Source organism: Heloderma suspectum, chromosome 10 (assembly GCF_057233095.1).
Source record: "Heloderma suspectum isolate Gila_16-S chromosome 10, 16-S_ref, whole genome shotgun sequence".
Taxonomy (NCBI): Eukaryota; Metazoa; Chordata; class Lepidosauria; order Squamata; family Helodermatidae; genus Heloderma; species Heloderma suspectum.
In genome coordinates, this window is record NC_139467.1 from 12,517,038 (window position 1) to 12,532,817 (window position 15,780).

A 15,780-nucleotide genomic window follows, 5' to 3' on the forward strand; every position below is an offset into this window, starting at 1 on the left:
TCAGTGTAATCCAGAAATAACATAACTTTGTCTCATGTTGGCCCCCCAAAATGTTCTCCCAGTTCCCTTGCCAAGTGCAAAATATGACTTTTTATGGAAACTCTTGCAAATTGAACTATAACAGTATAGGCAGTCCCTTTGGTGCCACAAACTGCACCTGGAACACGGTATGCATGCTAAATATCAAGTAAATAATCAGACGGCAGAGCTAGCAGCTCATGCAGAAATTTATCCAAGAACTGAAAGAGACTTATATCAGCAGGCAGATCTTTGATTCCAAGGATACGCAGATTCACTCCACGAGTAGATGCCTCCAGTTGGGAAATTCTCGCAGACAGGCTATTATGGGAGGCATGCATAGCTGTCTCTTGCACAGACACCTGGTCTTGAAGGGCATTAACCTTCAATGCCATCTTTTGCAAAGAACTATGAATTAAATCCACAGCCCCTTGAAGGTTAGTAATAGAATCTTGGATTGTATCCAGCCTCTTAGCCTGTTCTGCTACTTGAGAAGACAAAGCTTTTATCAGAGCCAGCAACTCCTCTCCATCTCCGGCATCTCTAGAAACCTTTGCCAAGGGAGGGGATGGGGGAGTTGGCGGTGGTCCCACGGTTTTTTGCTTCCCCCTTGATGCTGCCATCCTCCTCTTCTGTAAAGAAAGCAAGTAAGTATAATTACAAACAAACAGGCACTTCAACAGATTTTGCAGGTCCTCAGATATGGATGGTATTTTTAATTCATAAATACTTTTGGAACTTATCAGCCCTGTAGTCTCCTAATTACATAGGAGTTTCAAAACAGCTTTGAGTAGGTGACGCTCCGGAAAACTGACCTTAGAGTCCATCTCTTCTGCTGCTCTGCAAAAGTAGTTGTTCTTCCAAGATCTTATCAAGATGATCCTCTAGCTTCCCCTTTTACTTCCAAAGATGTAAAAGGTTTTTCTACCTTTTAAAAGCTGTTTTGAGGAGGCGACCTGCGGAACCTCCGCAGGACGCTTGCCAGGGTGACATGGCTCCTACCGGAAGTCAGTTCAAAAAGACTCTTGAACTCCATTTTCTTACACTGTGGAGCCTTTACATGTTCAGTGTTTTTCATATTTGTAATGGTGCTGCCCCCCCTCTTTTTAACCCCTCTCTTAGCCACCCACTCACTTCCTTCAGTGCTCTTCACAGCTGGTTGATCAGGCTGAGCTCTGCCTTTACTGGGCTTCATCTCAAGTTCCTTTAGGGATGGACGGAACTCTTGCCTTCCGTTCCGTTCTGTTTCTGCTGGGGGGGGAGGCATTCCGTCCCTCCCCCCAGAATCCTCGATGGGAGGGAGGCGATCCGGTCCTCCCCCACCGAATCCTTTTCGGCCCAACCACCGCTGGAGCCACTGCCACCAGGGACATTCGAGCAAGGTATGTCCTGTCCCGGGGGGGGGGCAATTTTGGGGGGCCGAATGCGCTGGCATTTGGCCTCCCCGAGATTTGTGGAGAAATTCTCTGACATCCCTGCCATCACTCTGACTGCATGCCCCCAATCCCATTTTGGTCAGGGGACAGGAGGAGTTTGAAGTTGCTGACTTCCTGGACTTGTGTCTTTTCTGGGGCCAGCTGCAATATTTGGTTGACTGGGGGGGTTATGGCCTTGAAGATTGCTCCTGGGCACTGGCAGAACATTTGCATGCCCCCTTGCTGGTTTGCGGTTTGCACCAACGAGACCCCACAAGCTCGGGCCGTCACGGGAAAAGTGGGGGGAGTTATTGTGGGACCCGGGATGGTCACAGGAATAATTCTGAGTGTGTGGAGATAATTAGCATGCCAGACTCAGGATGGGAACAGCCAGAACCGGAGGGAGGCTTCCTCCCCAGTGAGCCCAGATATGGATAGGCTTTCTTCTCAGGATATTGGCACACAGATGGCTCGACCTGGAGGCCCCCCTTCCTCCTCCATGAGAACTCAGGTCTCAGAGGAGAAGGAGGAGAGTGTGAGGCATGACCTGAAGGATGCTAGAGTCCGGCGCAGAGCGAAGCGGGAAAAGTTAGATGTGGAGCTCAGAAGTTTGGCTACACGGGATAGCCAACGTAGGAGGACACAACTGTAAGGGAGGAGCATCTCCCCCTAAGTTATTCTGACCAGCAAGTTCTTGTTTCAAGCTGCTGGCAACATCTCTGATTCCCACTAGGCTCCTCCACTGATATTCGTAATTGTGTGGAGTAGCTGTTTTCCTTTGTAGCCTGAGAGTCTCTGAGGATTTGCATCTGTAAAGAACCTGGTTGTTAACTAATAAAGTAGTGAGCCTGAAGCCTGGTATCCTGGAGTGTGTGATTACGAAGGCAGAAGGCCAAGGGGCCTGACACTTGTGGGGAAAGATCTGGTCTGTCAAGGGCTCTGTGGGGTGTGTGCCATCTTTGTCTAAGTCTGTTCTGTGGCTGCATATCAGTTAGGTCCAAACCACTCAGGCAAGAGGTAAGACTGGTGAGAGAATGAGATTCAAGTGCCACTCTGTTCTCACCCATGGCACCAGATCATGATTCTTCCTGGGGCTCCCTTTTAGATATATCCCAGTGGTGCCTCAGTGGCGAGTCACATTGGCCCGGATTTCTCCCTTGCTTATGATTCATTTGTGTACATGGCCTTAGTGCCCCAATTTCATCCTCTAGGTGATTAATTGCATCGATAGATGGACTCACCATGCTTACCTCTGAGATTACTTGGCGGACGACATTTGCTAAATAAACGGCAGGATCAGCTGTCTTTGCTGGGGAGCTCATTTCCTCTTGATCTGAAGTTCTCCTATGAAGCCAAATGCCAGGCTTCAGGGCCACAGGATTAGCATCAGCATTAGATGTTATGGTAACTAAGTCCCTCTCAGAGTGACTCTGCTCAATTGTGTTTGTTATAGGATTTATTTCTGCAGTCATCTAGTGGTTTAAAGTACATATCTTTTCCACGGGGAATCCTGGCACACTCCTTCTGCACACTTTGAGTTTTTTTTCCTGAGGTGCACGGGCATCAGCCTCTGCTGCCCGAAATGCCCCCTCTTAGTTGATAAGTCCTGTTTGCCCTACCTGCAGATTTATCCAGGGAGTTTTGGGAAGCTCTATTCTCATCACTGTTTCATTTTGGGCTGCTAGGGGCACGGCAGAAAAGGAATCCACTAACATTTCCTCCTCCTTATAAAAGATGAATTCTTTCTCCAAGCTGGGAGTTTGTTTCTGTTCTTGGTCCCAAACACCTTTGCTCACCCCTTGCTCTTGTGCCCCGGAATCTTTATAGGGGGAAAAAGCTTCTTTGAGCAGAGGGCTGGAGAATGAGCAAAGGGCTGGATGCTCCCAGTCTCATCTGATCTCGGAAGCTAAGCAGGGTCAGCCGTGGTTAGCACTTGGATGGGTGACTGCCTGGGAATCAGTCTTCCTGCATAGAGCAGGGGGTTGGGCTAGATGGTCTTGTAGGCCCCTTCCAGCCTGATGAGTCTATGATTCTATGACAGAGCCAAAGTCAATTAGAGTTTTTGAACTCTTGGCCACCTCAGCTAAGGTGCTTTTTATGGGTGTGACGGAAGAACCACCCAAGGACTGAGGGGATGCCTGACTTGCAAATCGTCTCAAAACTACTATATTTCTTTTGGCGAGTGCCACCCTGTAGTCATACACGAATCTGGCTTTTTCTCGCCTGCTGAAGGTTACCACTGTTCGGGCAGATATGTGGTTGAAACACAAATATTCCATGTGAACTATGTCTGCTGTGGCAAACAAGCCTGGGAAAGACACATCCAGAATTTTAAAAAGGTACAGTTTGCATTCCTTTTGTATAAGGAACCCCTTAAGTTTGGGGTAATTTGGCAGGACCAGCTTGTCACAGTCATTTGCATTTCTCATTGCTTCCTTCCTTAAGTTCAGTTCTATTTTCTGATTGGGACTATACTGCTCAGGGCTTTGATAGAGCAGTTCAAAAAGTCTCTTGAACTCCATTTTCTTACACTGTGGAGTGTTTACATGTTTAATGTTTTTTGTCTTTGTAATGGTGCTGCCCCGCCTTTTTAACCCCTCTTAGCCACCCGCTCACTTCGTTCAGTGCTCTGCACAGCTGGTTTATCAGGTTGAGCTCTGCCTTTACTGGGCTTCGTCTAGGGATGTACAAAAGTCACTTACCTTTTCGCGGAATTGATTCACGGTGGGGGGGGAGGTACTCCGTCCCTCCCCCTGGAATCCTCAACGGGGGGGAAGGTGATCCGGTCCTCCCTCCCAGAATCCTGTTTGGCCAGCTCCGCTCCGTGGTGGCTCTGCGGAGCAGCCAGCCAGGCCCGTCCGCAGCCGGAGTTCCGGCTGCAGACGGGCTGCTGCAGACGCAAATGGCGGCCGCCATAGCGGCCGACATTTGCATCCAGCCAGGCTACCGTGATAGTCTACCTAAGTATTTACATAGCCTATCACGCCTGGGCCCAAAAAAAAAGGCTCACGCAAATGGCGGTGGCTATGGTGTCTACCATTTGCGTTCCCTAATTTTCGCTGTTTTAGCTTGCATAAATATTTACGTAGGCTATTACGGCGAAAAAAAGGGGAACGCAAATAGCGTAGTGGGCACTATTTGCGTTCCTCCCCCCCGCCGTAATAGCTTATGTAAATATTTACGTAGACTAAAACGGCGAAAATAGGGAACACAAATGGCGGCCGCTGTAGCCACCGCCATTTGCATATGCCATTTTTTGTTTGTTTGTTTGTTTGGCTTGCCGTGAGAGGCTACGTAAATACTTACATAGCCTATCACTGCAAAGACCAGGATGCAAATGGTGGCTGCAGCAGCTGGTTGAAAGACCAGCCACTGCCGCCACCGCCGCTGGAGCCGCCACCGTCCAGAACATCTGCCCCAGGTAAGCCTCATCCTGGGGGGAATCCACGGGGGGGGGGCAGGCCATTCCACCATGGATTTTGGGGGGCCGAATGCCAGTGCATTCGGCCTCACTGAAATCCGTGGCAGAATTCTCCGCCATCCCTAGCTTCGTCTCCATTTCCTTGCCTTGAAACCCTGGGCCAGCCTTCTTGTGTATTTCCAGAAGCGTAGTTAGAAGATTGCTGCATTCAGATAAGAATGTTTCGTGTCAGGAACACCTTGGTGGCCTGTCTTAGTAGATTCCAATAGCCAAATCAAGACACAGATGAAAGGGAATTTTTTTTTAAGCTTTAATCTTATTACAACTTAATGACTCTTTTAGATGCTAATTACCAGCGGCTAAAGCAAGGAACAGCAGCGTGGCCTAAGCTTCAGGCAGGCAGTTGATCCCTGTTTGAAAGAGAATCACTTGAAGACTTAGAACTTATGGGCTAGGGAGAGATCTTCCCTCTTTCCCTTGGGTTTATGGGAGGTGGCCGTTGCTTGCACGCCAAATGGGTGCTACGTAGGGTTGGCAGAGAATTTCTCCCCGAAACTTCGGGGGGCCGAGCGCCAACGTGTTCGGCCCCCCGAACAAGTTTCGAGGAGAAATCCTCCGCACCCCCCCGCCCCCACACCCCCCCCGGGACGGGACTTACCTTCGCCGAATGTCCCTCCCGGAGGCGGGTCCGGCCGACGGTTCGGCGGGTGTTCGAGCGGGGCGGGAGCGGCAGCCGGTCTTTCGACTGGCTGCCGCCGCCGCCGCCATTGCAATGAAAGAAAAAAGAACAACACCCCCTGATAGGCTACGTGATGATTCACATAGCCTATCACGGCTAGATTTGCAAAGTCAGCCATGATAGGCTACGTAAATCGTCACGTAGCCTATCACGGGTGACTTAAAAAAAAAAAAAAAGTGTGTACGGATAATGGCGGCCCCCATAGGGAGCCGCCATTCCCCTTCCTTATTTGGTCGCTGTAGTCTACGTAAAGATTTACGTAGACTACGGCGAAAATAAGGGCAACGCTATTTCCGTTGCCCTTATTTTCGCCGTAGTCTACGTAAAACACTTAAAAAAACACTTAAAACACTTAAAAAAACACTTTTTTTTAAGTGTTTACTATGTAAACACTTAAAAAAAAAAAGCGCGTACGCTAATGGCGGCCCCCATAGGGAGCCGCCATTCGCGTTCCTTATTTAGTTGCTGTAGTCTACGTAAATGTTTACGTAGACTACGGCGAAAATAAGGGCAACGCAAATAGCGTTGCCCTTATTTTCGCCGTAGTCTACGTAAATCTTTACGTAGACTACAGCGACCAAATAAGGAAGGGGAATGGCGGCTCCCTATGGGGGCCGCCATTATCCGTACACACTTTTTTTTTTTTTAAGTCACCCGTGATAGGCTACGTGACGATTTACGTAGCCTATCACGGCTGACTTTGCAGATCTAGCCATGATAGTCTACGTGAATCGTCACGTAGCCTATCAGGGGGTGTTTTTTTTTTTTTTTTAAAAAACTTTCACATTCGTGGCCGGGCGAGGCGGGAAGCCTCCTCCCCAGCCTGAATTTCGGCCGGGGCGAGGCGGGAAGCCTCCCCCCCCGGCCTGACCTTTGCGGGGGGACCAGCGAAGCGCCTCCCCCCCACCGCGAACGTCCTTCGAGGACAGGTAAGTGACTTTTGTCCACCCCTAGTGCTACGCCTCCTTTTTGCGCCCTCCATCGCTCGTCACTCTTTGCATCTGCGTCGAGCATCTAAGAAGCCCCCCTCCTGCACTCCCTCAGTACCCAGGTCACTAACTATCTCTGGAATGCCTGTGCTGAGCCTGTGAGGGATGAGCTGGCGCCACTCCCATGGATTCCTGTTCCTCCTCAGAATCAGAACTGCTATGGGGCTCTCTGGGCTCAGTTTCCACCCTGACATTTGGATATGTTCAATATCTTTTGTCATTATGAAGAGCCATCTTTCACTTGGTAGGCTATCCCCGGTTGTTGTATCATTTTGGATATGTTCAATATCTTTGCCGTGATTGACTATGTAAATATTTACGTAGCCAATCACGGCAAATGGCAGGGATGCAAATGGCGTCCCCTACGCTGGACACCATTTTGTTCCGCAGCCCGGCAGTGTATGGCTGCGGAACAAAGACGATGACCTGGACCAGCCACTGCCTGTTAATTAAGAACATTAACAGGAATCTCAATGTTCTTAATATAAAGTACTTAATGTTAGTACATTTGGATCGATTTCTAATCACTGATTAGAGTAGATGTTCATCTATGATGATATTAGATTATTCTCTATTATAGATAATATCAGTCTCTGGTATGGTTATCCACCAGGTTGTTTTGGACCCACATATTCTCAGTTCTGAAACAAAAAGGAACCAAATTACCACTCAGAAAAGTAAGTAAAGAAATGGAGGAGGTTCTGGCTGGAGTCCAGGAGGCTGCACTGCCTATAATATGATGAAGGAACAACCTGCAGTTGGGGTTTAAAAATGTAAATGTAATGCCTAAGTGTTAGAGATTGTAATGTATCTGAGTTAAACTACCGGTGTATGAATCCCACTTACCTGGGTCCTCTGGGGGGTCCGTGGGGGAGGGGGAGGCAATCCGGTCCTCCCTCCAGAATCCTCCCTGGCTGGCTGTGCTCCGTGCCGAGTCTGCGGAGATGCTGGCTGAGGCTGGCCGCTGCCGGACCTCCGGCCTCAGCTAGTCTTTTTCTGCATATGGCATCCAGCATTGTGAACGCCATTTGCGTCCTGCACTTTACTGTGATAGGCTACGTAAATCTTTACGTAGCCTATCACGGTAAAGTGCAGGGATGCAAATGGTGTAGTGGATGCCATTTGCGTCCCTGCTCATTACCATGATAGGTACGTAAAGATTTATGTAGCCTACCATGTTAAAGAACAGGGACGCAAATGGCATCCTCTACGCCATTTGTGTCCGCAGTCTGGCAATTTGGCCATGGCGGCCGTATCGCTGGGTCTTCAGAGCCAGTGGCAGGCAGGATCTGCCAGCAAGAACTTCGTGCTGGAAGTCAAGGTAGGAGATCCAATCCTCAACAGACTTCAGGGGGCCAGATTCAATAAAATCTGGCCTCATTGGGGTCCGTGGAGGATTTCTCCAACATCCCTAAGTTAAACTAGTCAGTATCATTGCACTAGAGAGCAATCCTATGGCTACTAGACACAGTCAAGAGGGGCATAGGATTTTTGGGTTTATTGGTTCTGAGCATTAGACAGCACTCGGAGCTCGGAGCCAGGGAACCACATTCCCTCCCCTCCCCTCCGTAGCCCATGCAGAGAGAACTGTGTTGCCCCCCCTCTCCATGCTCATGAAATGGATTGTGGAGAGGGTGAAAAGTGGGTGTTCCTGGGGCTGGGGAGCTGAGCAGAGGAGACAGCGGAAGCCCCTTTAGAGAGCTTCCCATGGGGTCTCCAGGCCCCTTCCCATCCCCTCTCCGAAGCCCCGGCTGGATGTGCCAAATGGCTTGTCTAGCCAAGACTGCAGGGTGGGCAGACTGCAGAGGAGAGGGTCCCCTCCGTGCTCTGCCCGACCTGCACTGGATAATCGCCAGCCTACAACTTGGGAGACTGCCGACTGTCCTCATAGTACTGCGCCCTCACTTAGTGGCTGAGCGAAGAGTGCCCAGCTGGAACTTTACCGATAGGTCTTTCGGAGAGCTCAGGTTTTCGTAGTGATTCCCCACTGACACATGTCAGTCATTCCTGCATGTTCCAGAAACCAAATGTGGAAAGCAAATGGACAACATAATTCTCACTCACATATTGTGTAATTAGCAACCATGGCAGGGCAAGCATCTTGACCCTCTTTGCACACCTCCATCCTCACATCTCTACATTTTTCTCCACAGCCCAAACATGTTTTGCATCTCAAAGGTGTCACTGCAGAGTGGAAAAAGGATTGTGAAACCTCAGTGCCACCTACATAAGTCACACAACACTTCACAACTGAAACCAGCATTTCTTTCCTTTTCTCCACAGATACACCCATGATTATTCCATTGATAAGTAGGGATGTCAGAGAATTCCGTGATGGATCTCAGTGAGGCTGAATGCCAGTGCATTTGGCCCCCCAAAATCCATCACAGAATGAAGCCCCCCCCACCCCCACCCCACGAAAGTCACGCGAAATGGAACACTTACCTGCTCCCATCCGCACTGCTTTGCCGCCTGTGGCTGCCATTCGCTTCCTCCTCTTCATAGCCATGATAGGCTATGTAAATATTTATGTAGCCCATCACAGCTAATGCAGGGATGCCATTTGCATCCCTGCGGAGGCCGTGATAGACTATGTAAGTATTTATGTAGCCTATCACGGCGGGGGGGGGGGAACCCCAGCATACGCAAATGGCGGTGGCTACCACCATTTGCTTATGCTGGGGTTTTTCCCCCTGCTGTCATAGGCTACATAAATTTTTACGTGCCTATCATGGCTCAATACAGGGACACAAATGGCGGTGGCTACAACAGCCACCATTTGCACCCCTGCAGGGCTGCCCAGCGGCCGGATGTCCGGCTGTGGGCGGCCAGAGCTGGCTGGCGGCTCTGCGGCTTGGCCGCAGAGCGGAGCTGGCCGGGCAGGATTCCGGGGAGAGGGACGGAGCGCCTCCCCCCAATCGAGGATTCTGGGGGGAGGGACGAGGAGGGACGGAGCGCCTCCCCCCCACCGCGGATGCCCCTGCGTGGAGCCAGGTAAGGGATTCATACATCCCTATTGATAAGTCCCCAGGCAGTGTGTTTCAGAATGCAGCCTAAAGTCATTTGGAAGAGTTTGGAGCATTGCTCCCTCACTGTGATACAAAAGTATTTTTCCTAACTTATTTATAACTTATTTGACAGATCTATAACAATAAAAGGTAAAGGTAAAGGTGTCCCCAACCAGTCGTGTCCAACTCTAGGGTGCGGTGCTCATCCGACTCTAGGGTGCGGTGCTCATCCCCGTTTCTAAGCTGAAGAGCCAGCACTGTCCAAAGACGCTTCCGTGATCATGTGGCCGGCATGACTGAACACCGAGGTGCACGGAACGCTGTTACCTTTCCCGCCGAGGCGGTACCTATTTATCTACTTGCAATTTCTTGCTTTCGAACTGCTAGGTTGGCAGGAGCTGGGACTGAAGACGGGAGCTCACTCCGTCACGCAGCACTCGGGTCTCGAACTGCTGACGTGCCGACCTTCCAGTCTGCAGTTCAGCGTCTTAACCACTAAGCCACCGTAATGCCAAAGGAAAGTGCCATTGTTTCCAGCCAAGTCACCTTAAGAAGTAGAGTTATCGAAAGGTCTTAGTCACGCTGGCCTAAAATTCAGCAAGAAAGGTAAAATTGCATAATAGCTGCAAGCCAGGCTAGATCAGACCAAGGGTCCATCTCGCCCAGCATTCTATTCACCCTGCCAACCCTGCTGCCCACAGTAAACACACAAGCAGGACAGGAATGCAACAGGACCCTCCTGCCCCTGTTCCCCAGAAACCGGTCACATACTGCCTCTGATACTGGAGGTAGCATTTTGCCAGAAGCACCAGAAGCACATGGAGGACAAATCATAGGTTGGTCCTCCACCAATCCTCCCAATCCCCTTTGAATGCCATCCAAAGTAGTGGCCATCACTGCATCTTGTAGAGATGAATTCCATAGGTTACAGATATGCTGTGTGAAGAACTTCCTTTCACCTCTCCTGAATCTCTCACCACTCAGCTTCATGGGATCGTTCCGGGTTCTAGTATTTTGAGAGAGGGAGAAAAATGTCTCCGTATCCACATTGGCCGCACCATGCATAATTTCGTACACCTCTATTATGTCTCCCTGTATCTTCCCTTTTTCCCAAGCTAAACAATCCCAGCTGTTGTAACCTTTCTTCATAGGGGAGTTGCTCCTAGGGATGTACGAAAGTGACTTACCTTTCGCAGATTATATTGATGGTGGGGGGGGAGGCATTCCGTCCCTCCCACCGGAATCCTGACTGGGGGGGGAGGCGCTCTGTTCCTCCCCCCGGAATCCTCGAATGGCCAGCTGTGCTCCGCAGCAGCTCCGCGAAGCAGCTGGCCAGGCCCGGCCCGGCCTGGCCAGGCCAGAGCCATCTGCAGCCGGATTTCCGGCCGCGGAGGGCCCTGGGTAAAAAAGCAAAAAACAAAGAACAAAAACCAAAAACCAACTGCGTACGCAAATGGCGGCGGCTATGCCGCCGCCATTTGCGTTCCTTCTTTTCGGCCATCTTAATCTACGTAAATATTTACGTAGACTATGACGGCGAAAATAAAGGGGAACGCAAATAGCATAGTGGGTGCTATTTGCGTCCCTTTTTCATTCACCGTTTTAGCCTAAGTAAATCTTTACGTAGATTAAAGATTTAATCTACGCTATTTGTGTTCCCCTTTATTTTTGCCATCATAGTCTATGTAAATATTTACGTAGATTAAGATGGTAAAAAGAAGGAATGCAAATGGCAGTGGCCGTAGCTGCCTCCATTTGCGTACGCATTGTTTTTTTTAAACCCACCCCCAGCAATGATAGGCTACGTAAAGATTTACACATCTACGTAAAGATTTACAAGTCTATCACGTCTTTTTTTTCTTTTTTTTTAAACCTAGCCATGATAGGCTATGTAAATCTTTACGTAGCCTATCACGTCTTTTTTTTTTCTTTTCACAAGTCTGGAAAAGGTGGCGGCGGCAGGCAGTCGGAGGACCGGCCGCCACGGCCGAAGCCGCCACCGGAGCCGCCGCTGGAGCCGCCGCCACCTGGAAGATCCGCCCCAGGTAAGTCTCATCCTGGGGGGGATCCGCAGGGGGTGGGGTGGTGGTAGGCCGTTCCGCCACGGAGTTTGGGGGGCCGAATGCACTGGCATTCGGCCTCACCGAGATCCATGGTGGAATTCTCTGACAACCCTAGTTGCTCCAGCCCCTTGACCATTTCCGTTGCCCTTTTCTGCACTTCTTCCATCTCTAAAATGTCCTTTTTTAGGTATGGTAGCCAGAATTGTCCACAATATTCTACGTGTGTTTGCACATAGATTTGCATATGGGGAGTACGTTCTTGGGAGTTTTATTCTCATTTGCTTTTATAATTAGGCCTAACATGGAATTTGCCTTTTTCACCATAGACACATATTGGTTCAACATTTTCATTAAGCTGTCCACCACAACCCCAATATCTCTTTCTTCGTCAGTCTCTATCTATCTATCTATCTATCTATCTATCTATCTATCTATCTATCGTATGGCACATTTACATCACATTACAATAAAAACATAGAGCATAATAAATATGAAATATAAAATATAAAATGTAGACAGGAATATTACAAACGTAATAGGGATGGACGAAAGTCCCTTACCTGGTCCCGCAGCTTGCTTCACAGTAGGGTGGAGGCGCTCTGTTCCTCCCCCCGAAATTCTAGGCGAGGGGGGCGCCCCATCCCTCCCCTCCGAAATTCTGGCCGGGGGGGAGGCGCCCCGTCCCTCCAGCCAAAATTCTGGCTGGGGGGGAGGCACCCCGTCCCTCCAGCTGTGAATCCTCTTCTCCTGCCGGGTCGCAAATGGTCGCAAAAAGCCAGGCCAGAGCCGTCCACAGCCAGATTTCTGGCCGCGGAGGGCTCTGGGGAAAAAACACACAAAAAACCGTGTACGCAAATGGCGGCTGCTACGGCCGCCGCCATTTGTGTTCCTTCTTTTTGGCCTTCTTAGTCTACGTAAATATTTACGTAGACTATGATGGCAAAAATAAAGGGGAATGCAAATAGCGTAGCAGGCGATATTTGTGACCGTTTTTGATTCACCGTTTTAGCCTACATAAATATTTACGTAGGCTAAAACGGCGAATCAAAAAGGGACACGAATAGCGCCCGCTACGCTATTTGCGTTCCCCTTTATTTTTGCTGTCATAGTCTACGTAAATATTTACGTAGACTAAGACGGCCAAAAAGAAGGAACGCAAATGGCGGCAGCCATAGCTGCCGCCATTTGCATACGTGGTTGTTGTTATTTTTTAAACCCAGCCATGATAGGCTAAGTAAATCTTTATGTAGCCTATCACATTGTTGTTGTTGTTGTTGTTTTAAACTAGGGATGTACGAAAGTCACTTACCTGAACCTGAAAGTTGATTCGCGGAGGGGGGGAGGCGCTCCGTCCCTGTGCCCGAAATTCTGTCCGGGGGGGAGGTGCCCCTTCTCTCCCCCCCACATTTTGGCCAGGGGGGAGGCGCCCCGTCCCTCCGGCTGCGAATCCTGTCCTGCTGGGACGCAAATGGCAGCGACCGTAGCCGCCGCCGTTTGCGTCCCTGCAGTCAGCCGCGATAGGCTACATAAATGTTTACGTAGCCTATCACGGCTGAGTGAAAGAAGAACAACTAAACCGCGTGTACGCAAATGGCGGCACCCATGGGCGCTGGCATTTGCGTTCCTTATTTTGGCACATGTAGTCTACATAAACATTTACATAGACTACGGCAAAAATAAGGGGGATGCTATTTGTGTTCCCCTTATTTTCGCCATAGTTTACGTAAATGTTTATGTAGACTACACGTGCCAAAATAAGGAATGCAAATGGCGGCGCCCATGGGCGCTGCCGTTTGCGTACGTGTGGCTTCCCCCCCCCCACTCAGCCATGTTAGGCTATGTAAAGATTTACATAGCATATCATGGTGTTTTTTAAAAATCTAGCCGTGATAGGCTACGTAAATCTTTACGTAGCCTATCACTTTTTTATTTTTTTAACTTGGAAATGGCGGCGGCAGCAGCCAGTCAGAAGACTGGCTGTCGCGGCCGCCGTGGCCGCACCTCCGCCAAACCACCGCCAGAACCACCACCGCCAGGGACATTCGCAAAAGGTAAGTCCCATCCCGGGGGGGTTGGGGGGCAGACCGTTTCTCCACGAATTTCGGGGGGCTGAATGCGGTGGCATTCGGCCTCCCCGAGATTCGTGGTGAAATTCTCTGACATCCCCATTTTAAACCCAGCCATCATAGGCTATGTAAATCTTTATGTAGCCTATCATGTGTGTTTTTTTTTTTTTTCAAGACTGCAAATGGCGGCGGTGGCAGCCGGTAAGAAGACCAGCCGCTGTCACCACAGCCACCGCCGGAGTCGCCGCCGCCTGCAAGATCCGCCCCAGGTAAGTCTCATTCCGGGGGGGATCTGCACAGGGGCGGGGGGTGGCAGGCCGTTCCGCCACGGAGTTCGGGGGGCCGAACACTATAGGATTTATTTCTGCAGTCACCTGGTAGTTTAAGGTACATATCTTTGCCCAGGGGAATCCTGGCACACTTCTTCCACACACTTTGAGTTTTTTTCCTGAGATGCACGAGCATCAGCCTTTGCTGCCTGAAGGGTCCCCTCTGTGTTAATAAGTCCTGTTTGCCCTACCTGCAGATTTATCAAGGGGTTTTTGGGGAGGTCTATTCTCATCACTGTTTCATTTTGGGCTGCTAGGGGCACGGCAGAAAACCAATCCACTAACATTTCCTCCTCCTTATAAAGGACAAATTCCTTCTCCATGCTGGGAGTTTGTTTTTGTTCTTGGTCCCAAACACCTTTGCTCGCCCCTTGCTCTTGTGCCCCGGCATCTTCACAGGGGGAAAAGCTTCTTTGAGCAAAGGGCTGGAGAATGGGCAAAGGGCTGGATGCGCCCAGTCTGGTCTGATCTTGGAAGCTAAGCAGGGTCAGCTGTGGTTAGTACTTCGATGGGAATCAGTCTTCCTGCATTGAACAGGGGGTTGGCCTAGATGGTCTTGTAGGCCCCTTCCAGCCTGATGATTCTATGATAGAGCCAAAGTGAATTAGATTTTTTGAACTGTCGGCCGTCTCTGCTAAGTGGCTTATTGTGGGTGAGATGGAAGAACCACCCAAGAACTGAGGGGGTGCCTGATTTTCAAATAGTCTCGAAATTAATATATTTCCTCTGACGAGTGACTCCCTGTAGTCATACACGAGTCTGGCTTTGCCTCGCCTGCTGAAGGTTACCACTGTCCGGGCAGATATGTGGTTGTAACACAAATATTCCATGTGAACTATGTCTGCGGTGGCAAACAAGCCTGGGAAAGCTGCATCCAGAATTTTCAAAAGGTGCAGTTTGCGTTCATTTTGTGTAAGGGACCCCTTAAGTTTGGGGTAATTTGACAGGACCAGCTTTTCACGATTTAATACTAAGTTCAAGTTTATACCAGTTGCTGTCTTCTTCTGGGATGATTTTACTTCCAGAGAAGCATGGAGGCATGGCTCCTGCGTCTCAGGTTTTTGGGTCTGCGTTCGTACAGGTGAAGGGGGCTGTAGTGGTTTGACAGCTACCTTGGCAGGGTGTAGTATTGCATTGTCGCAATCATTTGCGTTTCTCATAGCTTCCTTCCTTAATTTGAGTTCTATTTTCTCTCGGGATGGCGGAGAACTTCTCCACGAATCTCCTGGAGGCCGAATGCCAACGCATTCGCCCCCCCAAAATTGGTGGTGAAATTCTCCGCCCCCCCGCCCCCCCCCGGGATGGGACATACGTCATGCGAATGTCCCTCTTGGCGGCAGGTCCTGGCAGCATTTCGGCGGCGTTTCGGTGGGGGCGGGGGGCGCTGCCATTTCCCAGTAAAGTAAAAAAAAAAGAAAATGTTAGGCTATGTAAAGATTTACGTAGCCTATCACGGCTAGATTTTCAAAGTCAGCCTTGATAGGCTATGTAAATCTTATGTAGCCTATTACGGCTGATTTGAAAAAAAAAAAAAAAGCGCGTACGCAAATTGCGGCATCCATGGGCGCTGCCATTTGCGTTCCTTATTTGGGCACGGGTAGATTTACGTAGACTACGGTGAAAATAAGGGCAACGCAAATAGCGTCCCTCCCCCCCGGCCAGAATTTTGGCAGGGAGGGATGGGGCACCTCCCCTCGCCAAGAATTTTGGGGGGAGAAACGGAGCGCCTCCC

At 49.8% G+C, this 15,780-nt stretch overlaps 1 protein-coding gene across 1 annotated transcript in view; it reads left to right on the forward strand.

The window, feature by feature from the left end:
* LOC146337715 (uncharacterized) overlaps positions 1–15,780 on the forward strand; it is a 31,712-nt gene that overhangs the window by 7,830 nt on the left and 8,102 nt on the right. The window contains exons 2-5 of the mRNA XM_084815171.1: positions 3,666–3,772; positions 7,163–7,259; positions 9,724–10,111; positions 13,895–13,988. Coding sequence (XP_084671297.1) covers positions 10,099–10,111; positions 13,895–13,988 — 107 coding nt within the window. The 5' untranslated portion in view covers positions 3,666–3,772; positions 7,163–7,259; positions 9,724–10,098. The remainder of the gene's footprint in view (positions 1–3,665; positions 3,773–7,162; positions 7,260–9,723; positions 10,112–13,894; positions 13,989–15,780) is intronic.